The 21,189-nt window shown below is 39.6% G+C and overlaps 3 protein-coding genes across 5 annotated transcripts in view; all 3 read right to left on the reverse strand.

Moving 5' to 3' along the window:
- LOC100175214 (methylcrotonoyl-CoA carboxylase subunit alpha, mitochondrial) overlaps positions 1-4,644 on the reverse strand; it is a 9,146-nt gene extending 4,502 nt beyond the window's left edge. The window contains exons 1-6 of one of the 3 annotated variants that reach the window (XM_009860757.3): positions 4,272-4,507; positions 3,845-3,971; positions 3,271-3,463; positions 2,754-2,992; positions 2,312-2,557; positions 1,354-1,446 (exon numbers count right to left, since the gene is read on the reverse strand). In XM_009860757.3, coding sequence (XP_009859059.1) covers positions 1,354-1,446; positions 2,312-2,557; positions 2,754-2,992; positions 3,271-3,463; positions 3,845-3,971; positions 4,272-4,483 — 1,110 coding nt within the window. In that variant the 5' untranslated portion in view covers positions 4,484-4,507. Of the gene's footprint in view, positions 1-1,353; positions 1,447-2,311; positions 2,558-2,753; positions 2,993-3,270; positions 3,464-3,844; positions 3,972-4,271 lie in introns of all 3 variants that reach the window. The other 2 variants (XM_026835291.1, XM_018812671.2) reach the window with 2 other exon arrangements.
- A 248-nt stretch (positions 4,645-4,892) lies between these two features.
- On the reverse strand, positions 4,893-13,215 carry LOC100185842 (monocarboxylate transporter 5-like). The gene is made up of 9 exons (XM_002119413.4): positions 12,292-13,215; positions 11,932-12,080; positions 9,548-9,722; positions 9,141-9,262; positions 7,777-8,013; positions 7,168-7,367; positions 6,668-6,893; positions 6,172-6,288; positions 4,893-5,808 (listed from the first exon to the last, which is right to left on the reverse strand). Exons 1-9 carry the CDS (start codon positions 12,603-12,605, stop codon positions 5,405-5,407), a joined length of 1,944 nt encoding a protein of 647 aa, XP_002119449.1. The 5' UTR covers positions 12,606-13,215; the 3' UTR covers positions 4,893-5,404.
- Positions 13,216-18,030: 4,815 nt separating this feature from the next.
- LOC100176389 (alpha-2 adrenergic receptor) overlaps positions 18,031-21,189 on the reverse strand; it is a 10,096-nt gene continuing 6,937 nt past the window's right edge. Inside the window, exons 9-12 of the mRNA XM_002120199.5 lie at positions 20,211-20,271; positions 20,086-20,143; positions 19,195-19,397; positions 18,031-18,889 (exon numbers count right to left, since the gene is read on the reverse strand). Coding sequence (XP_002120235.3) covers positions 18,748-18,889; positions 19,195-19,397; positions 20,086-20,143; positions 20,211-20,271 — 464 coding nt within the window. The 3' untranslated portion in view covers positions 18,031-18,747. The remainder of the gene's footprint in view (positions 18,890-19,194; positions 19,398-20,085; positions 20,144-20,210; positions 20,272-21,189) is intronic.

The raw sequence follows: 21,189 nt of genomic DNA on the forward strand, positions 1-21,189 counted from the left end.
TCAGGCACAAGTTTAACCAACACATCGAAACGCGCGACGTTATCTTTCGCTGCGACGTGAACCGACTCCACCACCCCATCGCGTGGCGAGCGTATCGTGTGTTCCATCTTCATCGCTATCATCACCACTAGGGGTTGCCCTTGAGCCACCTCTTCACCGGGTGTCACCAGCACCTTCTGTATCTCGCCCACCATGGGGGCCATCGGGTCGCCCGACACTCCTGATGCCGCAAACTCGCTGAGGTATTTCGGCAACGGGAGCGAAAACTTTAAAGACTCTTCTCCGTTTGTCGGGTAAAGATGGATCGAATCTGGGTCGGAAAACCTGACGTGAGACTCTCCAGGGATAAACACCATTTTCTCGCTGGTTGTGATGTCATCAATGGTTGTTTTTAAATTCATTGATGATGTCATAATGTCCTTTGTTAGCGAACCCGAGACAATCATGTCATTGTTCTCGTTTGTGACATCACCATTCACATTCATTGAGTATTTTCCGTCACTAAGAGGGGTAATGCCCACTATGACATCACAATCACCTACTGTTAGCTCTATTGTTCTCGGACTCGGGATATTGACTTGAAAATTCGAACAATCAACAAATGGATCTTGAGTGTTCGGTGTTTCTTCTAGAAGCAAATACCCTAGTGCAGCTCGGCAAGCAGCATGGGGGGATATTTCCGTTGGTTTGTCGGGAAACAATGCTTCGTTGTGTTGTTCAATAAACCCAGTGTGTACGTCACCGGCCTTGAAGCTTGGGTGTAATGCAAGACGCTGTAGGAACTTGATGTTTGTGTCTAATCCAACGACAGAATATTCACCCAGACCCCTAACTAACCCTCGCAGCGCAGAACCCCTGTCTTTGCCCCAAACGACTAGCTTTGCGATCATAGGGTCGTAGTAATGGGATACCACGTCACCCTGGCGGACCCCAGTCTCGACGCGGGTGTTCGGGGTGACTTTTGGGGCCGATAGATGGATTAGGGGTCCGGCTCGGGGCATGAAGTCATCGTCAGGGTCTTCAGCGTATATCCTCGCTTCAAACGCATGACCTCGTGTTCGATCGAATATTTCTTGCTGTGATATGAGAATAGAGGTTTAATTAATAATCTGATTGAATATAAAGGTATGTGAATGTAGTTGGGAGCAAAAAAATCAAAAACATGAAATAATTTGTATAGGCTATTATGTATATACTTATATTACTATATATATATAAAAAATCAATTCTTGGGTATATGTATACATGGGAAAAAAACGAAAAAGCTCATGTATAGTACGTGTAAATAACAAACCGAGCTCCACCATGATTACCACTCACATAATGATAAGTTATACCACAGAACACATTCACCTGGGTTGATGGTATAGGATGTCCTTGTGCCACCAATAATTGCCACTCAACCAAGTCTGTCCCTGTTACCATTTCTGTGACTGGGTGTTCTACCTTGAGGGGAATACCCATAAGGTTGTGTTAGTTGACTAGTATATAATGGTAGAAGATAAATAAGTAACGTTTATACGTTTATATATATAGGTGTTGTTCATGCCACTCTAAAACCCCGTAACTTGGCGCCTATGTCGGAATCATGCGTTGGGGTAGAATCTCACTTTTTTGACTTTGGCAAAAAAAAGGGATTTTTTCGAGTTCTGGTACAAACACATGATACCCGTATCATGCGTTGGGGTAGAATCTCACTTTTTTGACTTCGAGTTCTGGTACAAACACATGATACCGGTATCATGCGTTTGGGTAGAATCTCACTTTTTTGACATTGGCAAAAAATGGGATTTTTTCGAGTTCTGGTACAAACACATGATATCGGTATCATGCGTTGGGGTAGAATCTCACTTTTTTGACTTTGGCAAAAAATGAGATTTTTTCGAGTTCTGGTACAAACACATGATACCCGTATCATGCGTTGGGGTAGAATCTCACTTTTTTGACTTTGGCAAAAAATGGGATTTTTTCGAGTTCTGGTACAAACACATGATACCGGTATCATGCGTTGGGGTAGAATCTCACTTTTTCGACTTTGGCGAAAAATCAGATTTTTTCGAGTTCTGGTACAAACACATGATACCGGTATCATGCGTTGGGGTAGAATCTCATTTTTTTGACTTTGACAAAAATGGGATTTTTTCGAGTTCTGGTACAAACACATGATATCGGTATCATGCGTTGGGGTAGAATCTGAACTTGAAAAAATCCCATTCGTCCCTTATAAATTACACCCACAAATATAATTACAGTAACTCACTTACACTTAGATACATTAACTACATACATTAACAAATACACAGCAACCTACCTGTAACCTCGTATTCATCTCCATGAAGTAGAAGTTTTGTTGCGGGTCCATCACAAACTCCACCGTCCCTGCCCCGACGTAACCCACTGCCCTCGCTGCTCGGACAGCGGCTTCACCCAGGTTGGTACGGGTGCGAAGGGAAATACCCGGGGCTGGGGACTCTTCAATAACTTTCTGATGCCGACGTTGGACACTACAGTCGCGCTCGAATAAGTGGACAGCGTTGCCGTGGTGGTCTCCGAACACCTGTGAAGGGGACTTTAGTTAAACATTTATATAGATTGATCCTATGATATAAGGGGCAGTCTTAGTCTATGTGGACACTGGACAACCCATTATAAAGCTGACCGAATACCTATGTCGAAAAATGTCAACTTTTACCATGGGTTTCTTCACATTGTTGCTTTTTTCGCCTGTAAGTTCTACAACACAACCCACCCACCTGAACCTCTACATGCCTCGGTCGATCCACATATTTCTCTACCAACATCACATCGTCGCCGAACGACTTGATCGCTTCGCTCCTTGCGGACGATAATTGCTCCAAGAAGACATCCCTGGATGTTGCGATTCTCATTCCCTTCCCTCCACCTCCTCTTACAGCTTTTATCATCACAGGGAATCCAATCCCGTGCGCTTCTTCCAGAAGGCGGGAGTCCGACTGCTCTTCTCCGTGGTAACCTATGGGTGGAAGTTGTTATTATGGGTGAAATGTTAGGGGTGTCTAAGATATTGATGTGATGTTAAAACAGCTTTTACCGAGCCGTTAGGTGTCTATACAAACAACTACTTTTGATGACTAGAATTGTAACTGCATTTTAACAATACCACCCAAGATTTTATAGTAGGATTGCGTTTTTAAATCTTGGTACAAACGCATGATATAATGCTCATGCAGTTATATTTTTATAAAATATATCGCTGTATCTTTATATTTTACCACATAATACCTTCCCCACCTTCAATAATTGGAACATTAGCTGCAGACATTATCCTCTTCGAAGTACTTTTAATCCCCATGTCTCGGATAGCAGAAGGGGGCGGGCCAACAAATATGACTCCATTGCTTGAACATAACTCAGCAAACTCTGCGTTTTCCGACAGAAACCCATAACCTGGGTGGATTGCTTCGGCTCCAGAGTCTTTCGCTACCTGTGTAGTAAATAAGTTTTCTGTATTGAGATTACACTCCTATATCCCACTTTTAAAAATGGAGGAAAGCAGAAATGGGCAAACATACAACATTGTAAAATAAATTTATCTTATTTTGTAATACAATTAATTGAAATATGTTGAGAATACATATATAGATCTTTCCTTAAATTTTATAAACACAGGAGAGGGATCCTTCAGTTAACCATCCAGTGTAACTAATACTTGTAACTTACATTCAGGATTCAGGTCCTACCCCTCCATAAAATTGTAATTCCTAAAATTGTAATTACCCCACATTGCCCCCCAACGTATTTACATGTCATATAATAACAGCATGAAACATGAAACTTTTTCCCATGCAATCCCAAAGCAACTTACATTCAATATACCATCCATTCCTAAGTAACCTTGTTCATCTCCAATACAGAAAGCTTCATCAGCCATCTGGACATGCATCTGTGATCTATCTACTTCACTGTACACTGCTACAGTGCTAATACCCATGCTGAAAGTAAAGGAGAATTTTTAAAACTGGTGGTTTATATTCTGTTCATATGGGTGAGGTCCTATAGTGAGGCACGCCATGGGACCTGAGATTTAGGCCCAAGTTGGCTCATTACCCCAACATTGTATATACACATTCTATTACCCCAATTGCATTAGTGACCACTGGGTTGGAGCAATGTCCGTTAAGTGTCGTGCCTAAGAACACACACACCTTAGACGCCTATCACTATTTAGCATCAATACGTTTTATTGTTAAACATTTAAAGTGACAAAAACATAAAATTTAACCAAAACTCACTTTTTCGCCGTCTTCATTACCCGACACGCGATTTCTCCCCGGTTCGCGATAAGAAGTTTTGAAATTTGTGTTTCTTTGACATTTTCGTTTATTTCAACTGGGTGGCTTGAATACCGACGATAATTTGGCACAAAATTAACACATTCTGCACTATTACGGACTCTACGCCACCGAAAACGGCTAAAAATCGCTGTTCTCGTAATTTGCAGCATTTTGTTTTTGACGTAACAATCACTCTTGTTGACAGTGTATGTCAGAATTGTTTGGGTTCGAGATCACACAGAAATCGTAGAAATAATGTGAAAATTTAAAGGGTAATAACTAATTAAAACGGCTGCTGTCGACTGATAAATGCTTATTGGGGAAATATTACAATTGTTATGCATATTTAGTGCAGAAAAGTTAATGCTATTTTTAATCACCGGCGCCGAACATCGGGGTGGTGCGGAGGGCAAACTTAACCCTTGCTTTTTTTTAACTTTAAAATAAACTAAAAAATATTACAATAAATGATATAAAATACATCTGCCAGCATTGTTGTGTCTAGTTATTTATGTTTCTTTGCATTTTTTTCATGTTAAAATACGATTGTTTTTTTTTAACTTAAAATTTCGTTTTTGATTTTTCTTGGAATTTATTTGATGCAAGACTCTTAAAGAAGCAGTACGTTAAAATCTTCAACAAATCGGCACAAAAAAATTTTAGGTGTTAACTTATCCCACAAAGCTTAATAATTTTACCGAAAATCAAAACATTCAAGAATGTATTAATTTTCTTTAACCAAAGCATTAAAAAATTCTAATTTTGAAAAAACTAAGTTACTTCACAAAAAATGCATGAATTTCGTTTTTAAAAAAATAATAAATACAGCAAGTTTGTGAAACTGTCTTCACCCTAGCAAAAGCAGCAATGTGTCAATGGCGATTTAATCTTGTTTTTTTGCCGTACCATTAGGACTTATGTACATTGTGTATGCTTTGTCTTGTGTATTATGACATCACACTCTTACAGTGTTACTTCCATTGATTGCATCACAATCGAACTTCACACGAAAGTTTGATTGTTCCATCATAAATATCCATTTGTTGTCACAATTACGATTTTTTTAAAACTTTAAACATTTTTTTTTAATTTCAAACCAAAGGATCTTTTGCCCCTTCTGATTGGTCGGTCTCTGTCACATGACTGTTCCGGTTCACTTCTTCTTCAATTTCATCCAACGCTTGAAGATGTTCCTCAACCTCCCCGTTCCATTTCGATTTTGAGCTCTTTATCGCCGCCTGGTGTTGAGCTAGCCTCCGCAAGGCGCCTGGTTTTACGATGGACCCGGTGGTAGGGTGTGGGGGGCGGGGTGGCTTCATTTTGACAACTTGTTGCTCAGGTTCTTCATTTTGTGGGAAATGTCGCAACGAGATTGGGATAAGTAGCATGACAATGGAACATAATATAAATAATCCACCACCCATGTAAAATGAAGTGGAATACGATTTTGTTGCATCGTATATTCCCCCTGCTGCTACTGGGCCAGTGACCATGCCTGGGGAAAGAAAATTTTTTTTTTTCAAAACATAACAATAATTTGTTTGTTTTCTAAAACACCTTGGGGTAGAAAGTTTAATTTTGCATTTTAAATAATGTAAGATAAGTTTATTTATCTCTTCAAATACGATAGCCAAGATCATATCAATTTAACAACGAAGAGAAGGAAATTAGCAATAAAATGATGGTTGTCAAAAAAAAGCTATAGAAAATAAATGGAAAAGTACGGTAGAAAAGAACAAATAAATGAAAACCCTTAGTGTCTTGCCCAAGAACACACCCCCAATGGTAGCAGCATCGAGCCTTGATCCCAGTGCCCTCTAGTTAATACAAGCACTTTAATCATTATATTCCAACTCACCTAAAGCCAGCATAACATTGATGTAACCCCACACATGCCTCCCCTTTTCATTACCAAACAATTGCATTGTTGTCACATACATCAACGAGTTTAGGATTCCAGAGTTGATTCCGGCAGCTGAAATCGTATTGAGTATTTAACACAAGAAAAAAAGTCATATTAATACAATGCAGCACACCAAGAGACCTGAGATTTAGGTTAGAGTTGGGTCATTATCCCGAAATCCAGGGTGGTACATCCCGTTAGAGACCACTGGGATGTTGAAATTATCGTTAAGTGTTATGCCAAAAGACAATTAGGCCCACAATGGTAGCAGCATTAATCTTCGAAGCAAGTAATTAGCCAATCCTGGTCTAAATCCCATGTCGCCATAAGACATCACCCATACATATAATAGAATTCTCTAGATAAGAAGTGAGCTGCCTAATATCATTCCAAAAGCTATGTTGCATGGTTAGACCCCACGTTAAAATTACATTCATTCAAACTAACTTACATATTGCGTACGCGTACATTACTCCCAGTGTTTTTCCCTGTGGGGCAAGTATAGTAGCCACCCCCACAAACGCAGCGCTGGCAGCGTACACATAGGCAAGGCTGAACTTAATCTTTCCAGCTGTCAGCGCACACAGTAACCTTCCACCAAACTCTGCTATTCCATAAGCTGTAAGCACCCACGCTGATGAACTGCCAGTTATTCCAATTGTTCCCATGTAATCAATCTGAAAGGGATATTTTAAAATTAAAAATAAATGAATAAATGTAACTTATTATTTATCCCCGCATGGCGGGGCAATGATAGTCGTTAAAACATATGCAACTATATGTAATTGTTTTTCTGTATGACTGATAATTTGGACAACCCATTAGTGACCACTGGGTAGCACAATTGTTGCCCAATAGCACACACACTCATAATGGTAGCTGTATTGAGCCTTAAACATACTATCTTCTGGTTACAATGCGAAGACGTAACATTTATCCATTTCTACTCACCAGGAAAATGAATGGGAAGAGAAATGAGATGCTCCAGAACAAAGTCCCCAACATCCATAATATAAACGCAGGGTTGCTACAGAAGGAACAATCCCACACGCTCTTGTCCATCACATTCTTCTTAATTTCCTGTGCGGCCAAACTCATACGACTCTCTGTGTGCATGTGTTGGATCGATTCCGTCACAGCTTCTATGTCAACTGAATACAAATTGTAATGTTAACAAACTGTATTGTTACGTCACAGTTAACCAGTTTTCAGAACATATCTGTGTTAGATTACTAAAGATTTTTAAAAATAATATAAAACAAAAAAATAAAAACAATCACCCACAAAGTTACATACATGGCAAGTCTTAAACGGGCACGAGTTATGACTGCCATTGCCCCAACACATGAGGATAAATAAGTTACATAAGTGGTAACTTTTAAGCAGGCATGAAGTGTATAAAACAGAACACTAGTGTTATAACAACCGTCGTTGCAACTGAGAATAAATAAGTTACATTTAATTTTTCTTTTATTCGCATCCGTAACTTATAAGCCATGGGCAGGCGCACTAATGACTCTGCCGTGGTGCTAGATATTCATTAATAATTACAAAACAAACCTCTTGACAAAGATCCGACTTTCTTTTCAATCAGCGCTTCTGCTGTCGCTTCCTTGCCTTGCTTCACAGCCTTTCGTATCTTGGTTTGTAACTTCTGCTCTTGTGTCTTCACTGGTTTAAACGTTGCGACGCACACCCCGCCCACCACTGCTATCATACCAGACATAACTTTGAGGGTATGCCTCCAACCAATGATGCGTATCAAGTATTCAGTGAGGGGGTTGATTAGGAGGGTGCCTGAAAATAAAATATAAAGTTAAATGTTTAAAAGTGACACTAATAAAAATTGCTTTTTTTAACAAGTATGCAGTAAAAATATTACAAGAAGGGTCCCTGGCAAAAATATAAAGTTAAATTTAAAAACAGTTAGACATTTAAATTTTTTTATTTCAGTCATCTTTTTAAAAAGATAACTCTTTTTTGTTTAAATAAATAATCAACTAGGAACATTCCTTGGGTTGGAAGCCATAAAAGCTACATGTTTACAATTGTAATTCTGTTAAAGACATAGGATGTTTGGTTTAATAAGTAAATCTCTCAATAAACAACTCGATTCTTGGTAATATCTTGGTAAACAGGTTTAAGCGACTGAAATAACACATTCCATCAAAAGTACCACTAATGGCTAAGGGAGCTATATAAGCTATTTTCAATTTATTGTCTGAGAAAATAATTTATTGTAATCTCAGGCCACACAGTATATTGGTAAACAAGTTCAACTTTATAAATGCCTAACATTCCTTAGCATGAATGTGGATTGTTTTGGTTGAATGTTGATTGTTATGAAGGGATTGTTTTACACTATGGAAAATTACAGAAAATTTTATTTTACTTTGACTGCAAGTTTGATCTAAAAATACTAAACAAACCCAGGTAGCACAAACACATGAGATCATAAATTTTTAATGATCTCTTCAATAAAGTACCAGAAGATAAGCGTATTTAAAACAGAGAGGAGAAAGGAATTAGCGGCAAAACACACACACTTTATTTTTCAAAAGTGCAAGTCTTAAATGACTAAACACATATATGTCTATTCCAAAGCCTATGAAAACACATATAGTATAAAAACACTCTACATGGTTTCCGTCACATGGAGATGTAAAAAGTCGTCAGAGGGCAAATGAACGTGCGGTGTACATGGTAGGGTGGGGTAAGATGGGACATCTTTTTTATTCTATTTTCTCCTTCCATTTGGAAACAAACAAAGAACATTCAAAGAATTATAAAACCGTATCCTCACGACTACCATGGACCGTTGTTAATAAAACACGATCAGGATATTTGGATATTATGTGCTAAAGGTGTTCCATCTTTCCCAACTCTACTATATATATATTTCTTTAAAGGTACACGCAACTTACCGAATGAAACCCCAGCAGATGCAAGACAAGTTGCCAAAGCTTGGTGTTTGTTGGGGAAGTATTGGCCAGTTAGATTCATGGCAGTGTTGTAGACAAAGTTGGCAAATATTCCCAGCATGGCACTGTATGGATGGAGTGGGTGGTTATGTGAGTGGTTATGTGGGTAGTTATGTGGATTTAGTAGGGTATGGGTCCGTGGGTGGCTTATCTACGGTTGTTGCTCCAATGTCCACAGTCACACAGTTACATTTGTGGTAACTTGTAAGCGGGCACGAGGTGTATGAAACAGGACACACGCGATATGGGAAAAAAAGTTACATTCATTCATTCATTCATACACAAACTATAAGTCTTTACTTACTTAATAAACAACACAAACATGTAACCAAAACTTATAGTTGACTCACCTGTAGGTAAGAAACATGAGGTGTAATACAGGTGTAAATGATGTCACAAAGACACTTATCGACGCTCCCACCACGCCCACAAACCCCACCTTCCTTGCTCCATATACAGTCATTAGGGGGGTGCTGAGGGGACAGGTGCCAACAGTGAAGCTGAAGGCAAGAGATCCAATCCAACCTGGGATATTGTATGTTATGTTTAGTTAGTGTATGTATGTCACTTAGTTATCCTTGAATGTCTTATCAAAGGTTTATTTTCTCTGGCTAAGAGACATCAGTTACAATTTACAAATTAATGTAACTTGTTTATCCTCGTTGTTATAACATGGGTGTTCTGTTTCAAACACCTCATGCCGTTTACCAAGTATGTAACTTTGTAGGTGATTGTTTTAAACACAATTAGCTGAAAGGGTTTTCTACTATTTGTTATAATGTGTTTATTTAATAAGCTTAAATTTCATCCCGTAGATGTCGCTGGAGACGCACGCTCTACTTCATTGTCCATACCATGACGTCACAAAGGTAGCGCGCGCACTTGATATTGACCGAGTTTACATGAATTATGATGACAGAGATACGTAATAAGGGGTATTGTGTATTCACAGTATATTAACTTCCCTTATGTCGTCACATATGCTGTTATGATCATAAATACTATTGACTTAGGGTGGGCGGTTTTAACTGAAACCTGTTTTAATTGATGTTTTCCTTGAATAGTTTATACCGTAGCGTGTTTTAACGACTGTCGTTTTGCTGCTAACACACTTCGTTGTTACATTAATATGACCTTCAATATCGTATTCAAAGGGATAAAAAAATATTTTTGTTATTTTAGAAACTTTATTTTTCCAATCTTTCCAATGCTTTGTTATTCCCGAGACCACGCGGCCAACGCGTGATCAGTGCGTGATTGACGCGTGGTTTAAGTTCCTGAACAGCGTGTAGTTTTGTTATTGATATGATCAGCTGATCTTCGAAAGCCAGAGGAAGTTTTTAAATTGCGGTACATCGCGGCCCACGCTGTTTCTGGGTTTGTTTCGTAATTCCAGAATTACCCATTCGCGTTTTCGCGTCGATCGCGGTCCCATTGTCTCGGGTTCTAGAACGCCTGTCGCGATGTTTAATTTGTTCAATAATCGATACGCGATCGATGACGTAATAACGATTGATGACGAAACACCGGCCGGCGCGGTTCCACGATTTGCATTGGAATCTTGATTGTTGCGTCATAATTCTGCCTATTGCAAACAAGCGGGGTGTTTGTTTGCAACAAACAGTATTGTGACGTATTAATCTTACTTATTCTTGTATAATGATGACACCACAATTGGGTTTGTTACGTAACACTCCCTATAATCCATCTTGGATAAAGGTGTCTGTGACGTCACATACGGTTTTGCACACGGCACAATAGAACCCACCACACATAAACATGTTTTTCAAGCGTGTGGTTTTGCCTTGAATGCGAAAGTAAATATTGCCAAGTTTACTACTGGTTTTATTACCTACGTAGAATGGCCTAGTAAAATATATGGGATTTTAGGCGAGAAAATGTCATGTGTTTTGTGCTGTTGCAGCAAAGTGTTATAACGACTGTCGTAGTGTGGGGGAAGATGGGACATATTTTCATTCTATTTTTTCGTCCTATTTGGTAGTAAACAAAAAACATTAAAAAAATTAAAAAAATGTATCCCCACGACTCCTATACACCGTTGTTAATTGTCTAAAACACCATTAGGATATTTGTATATTATGTACTGAAGGTGTCCCAACTTCCCCCGCCGTACTATATATACATATGGCATAATATATTTGCAAAACGCGGCAATGACTATCGTTGTATTCGTCGACTTGAAAAACGAAGATAAAAACTAATGCACAAAACCGTATACATTATGTACCAACTCTGGCCTAAACTCAGGCCCCTTGCGTGCTATAGGACCTGACCCATATAGAATCTAATATACCGCAATTTCACGACTGTGGGGTGTTAAAAACACATCGTTTGTGAAGCAAACACGATGCACAATCCCTCATAAGTACGAACGTCATAAAAAGTCGTTTAAAAAGTATCGCATTCAAACCTTGCTGTTTGGGTGTGTTTATTACGTTTAATGACGTATACAATTGGGTTTATTACGTGAATAAATGTAGCTTCTCTATCCTCGCATGGCGGGGCAACGACAGTCGTTAAAACACAGGTTTGGTTTTATACACCTCGTCCCGTTTATGAGTTACCATGTATGTAACTTTGCGGGTGATTGTGTTTTTTTTGTATGGCTGGTTGCTCTGTGTCTTGGCCAAGAACACATACTCCCACAATGGCACCACCATCAAGCCTCGACATATAAACCAATACATTAAACTCTATGACGTCACAAACGCACCTGCTTCTAGCTTTGTAGCGTTGAACTCCTCTGTGAGCGAAGACACGATGTTCCCGAAACTCGCCAGCACCCCCGCTATTGGTATCATGACAACCCATGAAGCGACCACCACAACCCACCCCCATCGTTGTGGTTTCTCGGGTATGACGCTGTAATGACGTCACCGTTAATTACGTCATAATTAATAACGTCATATCTGATTAGGTCACAGTAAACCGGGTAATAGAAAAATCTATAAAAAAAACGCTATCGTCAAATACATCATGTTAAATTACGTCACAGTAAATTACGTCATAGCAAATGACATCATTGCCGTTTACGTCACAAAAAGATAACGTTACATTCTTCATATTCACTTACCTTCCACCATCCTCCTTAGTGACGTGTTGAGGCGACCTTGTCTTGTCGTTCGCCATCACAATGTCTAAGGAACCGAAGCCCAACGTCATTCGTGACGCAGTAGGTGATGACATCACATCACGGCTGCCTAATACGTCATCAAACAAAAATCCGTTGCTGAAAGTTACGCTCGGACTCGTTGTGCCGCCATTCCTAGTTTCGTGCTGCTCCGTGACGTCATGATTTGGTGACGTCATGCTGTCTACGTCATTAGCTTGTGTGGTTGCATTGTCTTGGTCTTCGTTTTGAGACAAAAGTTGAAACTGCTCAACCATGGTACAACTTAATATCAATTATTGCTGAAAAATATCCTTTGTTTACACATAATAGAGGATACTGTGACGTCACATCCTCTTTATTTTATCACAAACACACTGCATTACAGCTCACAATGATCATTGTTCTGTCAAACTGGACTGGCTTGCAAACCTCTGCTAATATTGAAACTTTTTGTTGATATTATTACGACACAGTGCTCTCTGTCAGCGAACAATGCCTTTTATGACTCTTGCACAACAAAGAAACGAAGTTACCGATATTGTGTTTACATCAAGTAAAACAGCAGGCAGTAATAAACACGTAAACATCTGGCGTGTGTGTTTCTAATTGCAATCTGTCGCACACAGAATGCCTAATGGTGAAGCTACCATCATATATACTGTGTCGATGCGTTCTTCTCTACATACGAGTAAAAAGCGACATATTTAATAGGGGTTTATGGCACACTAAACGTACCTTTGAAAACAGATTTTTTTATTGGTTTACACGACATAACAAATTGCACGATAGCGAAGATTAAATTAATTAAAACAACGAAGAGAAGGGAATTAGCAGCAAAGCGACAGTCGTTAAACGACATAAGTTCTCGAAAATATAAACCAAAACATTTTAAAAATTAATCAATTAAAACCTGAGATGTACTTTTACAAAACTTAACTGATAAAACGACAAGATACACTTTTATAAGACCTTCACCATCAACTATGTCTCATATATAAGCTGTTACACAATGTACAGTAACATTATATATCCTATATACTGGGATAGGAATATTAGGTGTTAACTTGTGAGCTGTCACTTATTCTGTAGTGCTGATACAACATGTTGTTTACGTTAAGTTTCTCAATAATCGCGTTTTCGCTGCCTGTTCTGTCCTTACGCCTCGTGTTCTGTTCTTAACGCACATGTAAGTTCTTTGTTATGAGCGCATAATATCCTCTGTGATGTCACAGGCTCCCCACGCGCTGTATCAGCTGACTAGGAGATAGGAAAAACACCGGGGATCGAGGATAATAAAGAAACAAAGAAATTACGAGAAGTGGGAGCAATCCTTTCTCAATTATTCAGGAGCGGTGTTTCGTCATAGTGTATGGATTGTTACGTAATAACGGCGATTGCAAAATCTCAGAACGCAAATTGCGAAACATTCGTTGAACAATGTTTATTCTTTCGTAACAATCACGCTGTCATAAGTATTGTTACGTCACGGAAGTCTATTGTTCCATTTGTTCTAATGTTTCGCATCGATACCGCGATATCCCCACATCGACTAAAGCTGTCACTTCTGGAAACCCTTCGTCGTATTTAGTGATGAAACAATTGCATCATTACCGCTTCGAGTTACCGCGTGTTTTACTGTTTCGCGCGTATGGAGAATTGTTCCTTTGTTATCGTGATTGTTACGTAACACCCCCCTTTCCCATGTAATAATAACGATTGTGATTTAATAATCAACATCACAACCAACATTGTTACACCCCCAACATATTGTCGCGTCACAAACACCACTTGGTACTCCATATTACGTCATAGTTTTCACAATCCAATCTCAAAGAGCCCCACTGACGTCACAATACTGGTTTATTCTAACAATGGCTTCTGTGACCTAACAATCAAAGATTGGTCGCTGTAGGAAACCGACATAAAACAATCAAAACCGCGTAATCTACGATTGTAGAACACAGAAGACGAACGCACGCTTTGTTAAAGTTCTTGTGCAGATTGTTGGGGTAAGATGAGATATTAAAGGAATTATATAAAGGTGTCCTCTCGAATCTAAAAGAAAGTTGTTAAATGTTAAAAACAAGATTAGGTAATATGGCATATTAGGTGCTAACGGTATCCATCTTGCCCCGCGGTAATGTATATTCTGTTTTATTCAACGTGGTACCTTTTGAAAATTAAAAATACCCCCAAAATAATCACCTACAAATAAGTTACATACGTCGTAACTCATAAGCGGGCACGAGGTGTATGAAACAGAACACCCGTGTTATAACGACTTTCGTTGCCCCGCCATGCGAGGATAAATAAGTTACATTCATTCATTCAATTAAAGATGTGTTGGCAGTTTTGAAAACTTCATTTTTAAAACTCTTTACAACATGATGAAACTTTTCCATAAATTATTGATAAAGTAAAAGCTTGTATAACAGCACATATAGGTTACGGAACCTCGTCGTCAATACCACTACGCATATTTGTATTGGACATTCTAGTTTGTTTTACCGAAACCCCACCACACATTATGTGGTAATGTGGGTTGACAATGATCGTAAAACGTCTTACAACTAAACCGGCGTATATAAGCTGTAATGCATAATATTTTATCTCTTCGAATACGATAGCGAAGATCAAATTTATTAAAACAGCAAAGAGAAAAGAATTAGCAGCAAAACAACAGTCGTTAAAACACGCTACAGGTGAAAAACTACTTGAGTAAAAGTGTCAAATAAAAACATGGCTGCTAAACCAACAACCTTGTATATGACGTCATACAGAACATTCTATTTACATTGTGTCGAAACAACGACCATAATGTGAATTGTGGGGTCAACAATCAATTGTAACGTCATAGTTGGAAAGATTAATTCTCGAATGGCAACAATAGCTTTGTGAGATTGTGACGTCACAGTGCTGAACAAGCGATTCTAGAACGCCTAGAGCGCCGTAACGCGATACAACCGCTATTTATAAAATAACTTTATATTTCTTGGAGATTCGCCAAACGACTAGGCCACAATAACAAAAACAATGATATAAAACAAATAAAACGGATATTTTTATGAAACAACTTTGATTTCCATACCGGTATCAAGTTTGTCACGTGACCTTGGATGTTGGTATATTACACAAATACAAAGGGAAACATATACCAGTTATAACTGATAAGCGGGTACGAGGTGCATGGAACAGAACACCCGTGTTATAACTTAGTGCTGGTCACTAACGAGTTATCTAAATTGTCAGCCATACAGAAAAACATTCACCCGCAAATTTACATACGTGGTAACCTATATGCGGCACGAGGTGTATGAAACAAAACACCCGTGTTATAACGACTGTCGTTGCTCCGCCATGCGAGGATAAATAAGTTACATTTTTAATACATATAGTAGGATGGGGAAAGATGGGACACCTTTTCATTCTATTTTCTCGTACATTTTGGTAGTAAACAAAGAACATTTAAAGAATTATAAAACCTTGTCCTCGCGAGTTTTTATAGATCATTGTTATTTGTTTAAAACACGACCAGGATATTTATACACTTTGTGCTAAAGGTGTCCCATCTTCCCCCACCCCACTATACATATAGCAATTTATTGCACCGATATAGGACGTACATATATACCAGACTGCTATACTCTACACTCAGTCCAAGTTTTATCAACGCCATCTTGAAGCGCGCGACTTTATTATGACGTCACACACCTCAAACCCACATTTGGACTTTTGAACTTTCATAGTTTTGACATTTTACCGACCTTGGCTTTATCGAAACTATACCAACAGCAAATATACTTAAATTTTGCCATCCTAAGAATTACGCAACTAGTATGACGTCATAGGGCGCGCAAAGTCTTCAGTTGAACAAATATATAAGTTATAATCCGTAAGCCGATGCGAGGTGTTTGAAACAGAACACCAGTGTCATAACGACTAACGTTGCCCCGCCATGCGAGGATAAATAAGTTACATATATGTGGTAACTTGTAACCGGACACGAGGTGTATGAAACAGAACACCCGTGTTTTAACGACTAACGTTGCCCCGTCATGCCAGGATAAATAAGTTCCATTCTTTATTTGACCTTACATAAAATATAGTTTTATAAAACCCCAAAAACTACATACGTGGTGACTAAGTTTATGAGGATAAATACGTTGCATTCAACCGTCCAACCCCGTATACGCACATCTCTTGTAAGTTTGTATAGTCATATACAGCATAGCATTTATTCGTTCGTACATCTACAATTGCATAACATACGTACCGTGTTTTAACGACTGTCGTTTCGCGGTCATGCGAGGATAAATAAGTTACTTACATTTTACTCCACGTATTCATACCTTCTTGCAGTAACCATCAAGCAAAGGTATAATACAAAACTTCTGACTGTGACCTCAGGGTTATCTTATAGTTATATAATAGGGTGGGGGAAGATGGGACACCTTTGCGCATAATATCCAAATATCTTGATCGTGTTTTAAACAATTAACAACGGTCGATGGGAGTCGTGCGATTTTTTACCTCTGTGAATGTTCTTTGTTTTCTACCAAATGGGACGAGAAATAGAATTAAAAACATGTCCCATCTTCCCCACCCTACCATATACACCACACGTTCATTTGCCCTCTGACGACTTTTCACATCTCCATGTGACGTGAAACCACGTGCAAAGCGTTCTAGACTCGACCCCATTGTTGCGTCAATGGGTATTGTGACGTCACTTCAACAAGATGCTACTAACTTTCGATTGTGTCTCAAGGATTGCGGTGTGGCGTATTGCACTCGAGATATTGCCAGCTCCTCCCCCCCACTAAACCCCTTTGTTAAAACTTAGTCGGAAATCTCCCCATAAAAATATAAAACATAATCTGCCGAAACTTTCACATATAATATAGTGGGGTAAGATGGTCCATGTTTTTATGCTGTTTTGTCGTCCCATTTGTTGTAAACAAAGAACTTTTACCGAATTCTACCACCGTATCCTCATGACTCTACAAGAAACGATTAGGAAACTATACGAATATGATGTGTTACGGTATCCATCTTACCCCACAGTGTTATACTTACGTGCTAACAGCACCCACTCTACCCCATAGCACTGCATTTACTTAAAATATACCTTTTAAACACATTAATTAAGCACCTGTACGTAATAACCATCTACTGTTACGTCACAATCCTCACCTACCTACTGTTTCGTCACAATGGGGAATGAGTTACACTGTGATTGTGACGAACAAAACTTGTTGTGTACGTCACACTTCACCGGGAACAGCTGATAACTGTGACGTAAACAATAGCGGTCTGTTATTTTCTGCGAGTGCATCTTTAACGCGAAAACTCGATTTTTAAATTAGCATTTTAGATTTTTTTGTGACGTCACGCGTACGACTTTAGTGTGACGTCACACCCACCATCTAATACAAAATCTACACTGTGTGCTTCGTAAACCTAAAGTACTCGCTACAAAAAACTCTCTTTATATTTTGCAGCATTTCGCAAATTTTCACGCGCCTTCTTCCACCGTTCGCTAAGCCATGGATTTTGGTATTTTGGTTAAAATGCCTCAAACCTTTGACCTCAAGCTACAGTGTTGCCAGGCCACTTTTTTCAGTGTTGCCGGGATATTTTCTTGACCGATGACAGCTACTAAAACATAATTATGATTTTTTTAATTTTAGACATTTTTATTTTTTAATATTTTGAACTTTGTGACGTTTTAAAAGTCATTGTGACGTTTCATATTTTTGCACACGAGACGTATGATCAAAACAACAGTTTTATAATGCGCAGTAACTAAGGCGTAAAATAACAGCTTTAACCATTTGTGCTTAGAATTCGGGCCAGGGTTGGAGAACCAGGGATCCTGGGTTTAAATCCAGGCCAGGGTTGGAGAACCAGGGATTCTGGATTCGAATCCAGGCCAGGGTTGGAGAACCAGGGATTCTGGATTCGAATCTAGGCCAGGGTTGGAGAACCAGGGATTCTGGATTCGAATCCAGGCCAGGGTTGGAGAACCAGGGATCCTGGGTTTAAATCCAGGCCGGGGTTGAAGAACCAGGGATTCTGGATTCGAATCCAGGCCAGGGTTGGAGAACCAGGGATTCTGGATTCGAATCCAGGCCAGGGTTGGAGAACCAGGGATCCTGGGTTTAAATCCAGGCCAGGGTTGAAGAACCAGATATCCTGGTTTCAAATCCAGGCCAGGGTTGGAGAACCAGGGATTCTGGATTCGAATCCAGGCCAGGGTTGGAGAACCAGGGATCCTGGGTTTAAATCCAGGCCAGGGTTGAAGAACCAGATATCCTGGGTTTGAATCCACTCAGTTCACAACGGGCACGAGGTGTATGAAACAAAACACCTGTGTTATAACGACTGTTGTTGCCCTGCCATGCGAGGATCATTAAGTTATATTCGATTTCTCGTAGAGCTCTTCTGCGACTCCGAGTGTTGGGAACTTCTACTATAACGCGTCCGCCTGTGGGCGCTGTGGGTCGATTCTTTCCCGATACAAACACACACGCGTCCCCAAAACTTCAATAAAAGATTTCTAGAACAAAAACAAACCATTTTTTAGGAAGTTACTGTTATTTGTTTTAAGTACGCAGCCATTCCCGTTTATAAACAATGAAATCGCTCTGTTAAGCTTCGGTTAGGGGTTAATGTGACTTGATTGGTATATATAGTGCTTGGACAAATACGTTGTTACCGAAGCGTAATAGAGTGATTTACTATTTTAAAAAAAATATACAATGTTTCGTAACAATTGCTACTTTTATACGTCACCTATACTTGTATTATTACGTAACTCACACATGCTATTACGTCAGTTACTTGTATTATTACGTCACTTACTTGTATTGTAATCTCATTCTTTTGTTTATGAAACAATAAACCACTGGGTTCACACATGAGTTCAACCACGTGATGACGCTAGCGAACATATGAACACGTGGATCCTTCACCTGGGCTAGGTTGATCGCAACGCTTGGTAGAAACAGAATCATAAACACAATACAGATGGCGACGCTCATGCGGAGTAACTTTCGATCCAAACTCTGAAAAATTACAAAGTTTAATATTTGGGATGAATGGAACAGAACTCTGTCGGGGTCTGGTGTTATGAAATTTGTAACAGACAAAAAAAATAAGTTAAACAAATCGTATCCTACAAAATAGATTAGGGTGGGATAAGACGGGACACCTTACCACATAATATCTCAATACCCTGACCGTATTTTGAACAACTAACAACGGTCTATGGGAGTCGTAGGGTTGGGGTTTTATAATTCTTTGAATGTTCTTTGTTTACTATCAAATGGGACGAGAAAATAGAAAAGAAAAAAATGTCCCATAATCCCCCACCCTTATACTATATTATGTGCTTAAGTTATCCCATTTTACTCCACAGCACTATATGTATAGTTCTACACGTAACATTGTCCCATTCATTTAAACGTTTGATATTTTGCAGACCTATAAAAATCCAAGAATGCTACAGAAAAAATGAAAAAACCGCACCAATGAAAAATAAATCAAAAACTATCAAATACGGTAAAGGTGGCTGTACACAGTATCCGGAATTCGTCCATTCTGTCTGTTTTGTCCGGATTTTGCTGCCGCATGCGGAATTGGACACGGGTTTGCATACGACTTCGCAAGCGAATTCGCCGGATACTGTGTACAGCCACCTTTACCCTCTGAATCTTTTGGGAACCGCTGGTATAAATAGATACATTCATTCACCTTTCTCTTTCGTTCCTCCAACTGCATAGCCGTATATTGTCTCTTCAGTCTCAAATTGCTGTGTATTTTTTTGTTGTGTTACGTAACAATCAAGATAAATTATCAACTGTTACGACATAATTCACCTCTTTGTTGGTTGACAATGGGAATTTTCGTTTGAATGTAAAGTTGGGCTCGGGGCGACTTCTAGCGGAAGTAAAAATTTAAATTAACAAGACGTTTCAGTAACAAATGATATGAATATTTTATGTAAACGTGGCAACTCCCAAATCCCTTGAGTTGCCGCCGTAATTTCCATCTTACCCCTTATATAATAGCGTGGAGGAGGATGGGACACCCTTTCATTATATTTTCTCGTCCCATTTGTTACTAAACAAAGAACATTTAAAGAATTACCGTTGTTGTTTGTTTAAAACACGATCAAGATATGTAGATATTATGTGCTAAAGGTGTCCCATGTTACCCCACAGAACAAAATAATACACACAATTCTTAGCAACCTAAAAAAAATCGAACTACCAAATTAAACAACAGTTAGGTGTCAGGCTAATTAAGCAACTATTTTTATCCCATGTATCGTAACCGGCTATTTCCCGCCCGGCTAATTCCCCCCGGCTATTTCCCCACCGGCTAATTCCCCCCAATGACTATTTCCCCCCGGCTAATTCCCCCCAATGACTATTTCCCCCCGGCTATTTCCCCCCCGTGACTATTCCCCTCCGGCTATTTCCCCCCCAAGACTATTTCCCCCCCGGCTATTTCCCCCCCGTGACTATTCCCCTCCGGCTATTTCCCCCCCCAAGACTATTCCCCTCCGGCTATTTCCCCCCCGGCTATTTCCCCCTTGGCTAGTTCCCCCCGTAACCATTCCCCCCCGTGACTATTCCCCCCCGGCTCTTTCCCCCTGGCTATTTCCCCCCGGCTATTTCCCCCCCCCGGCTATTCCCCCCGGCTATTTCCCCCCGGCTATTTCCCCCCGGCTATTTCCCCCCGGCTATTTCCCCCCCGGCTATTTCCCCCCCGTCTATTTCCCCCCGGCTATTTCCCCCCGGCTATTTCCCTTCCGACTGTTCCTCCACCGGCTGTTTCCCCCCATGACTATTC

The sequence above is a fragment of the Ciona intestinalis genome, chromosome 7 (assembly GCF_000224145.3).
Source record: "Ciona intestinalis chromosome 7, KH, whole genome shotgun sequence".
In the NCBI taxonomy this organism is placed as follows: Eukaryota; Metazoa; Chordata; class Ascidiacea; order Phlebobranchia; family Cionidae; genus Ciona; species Ciona intestinalis.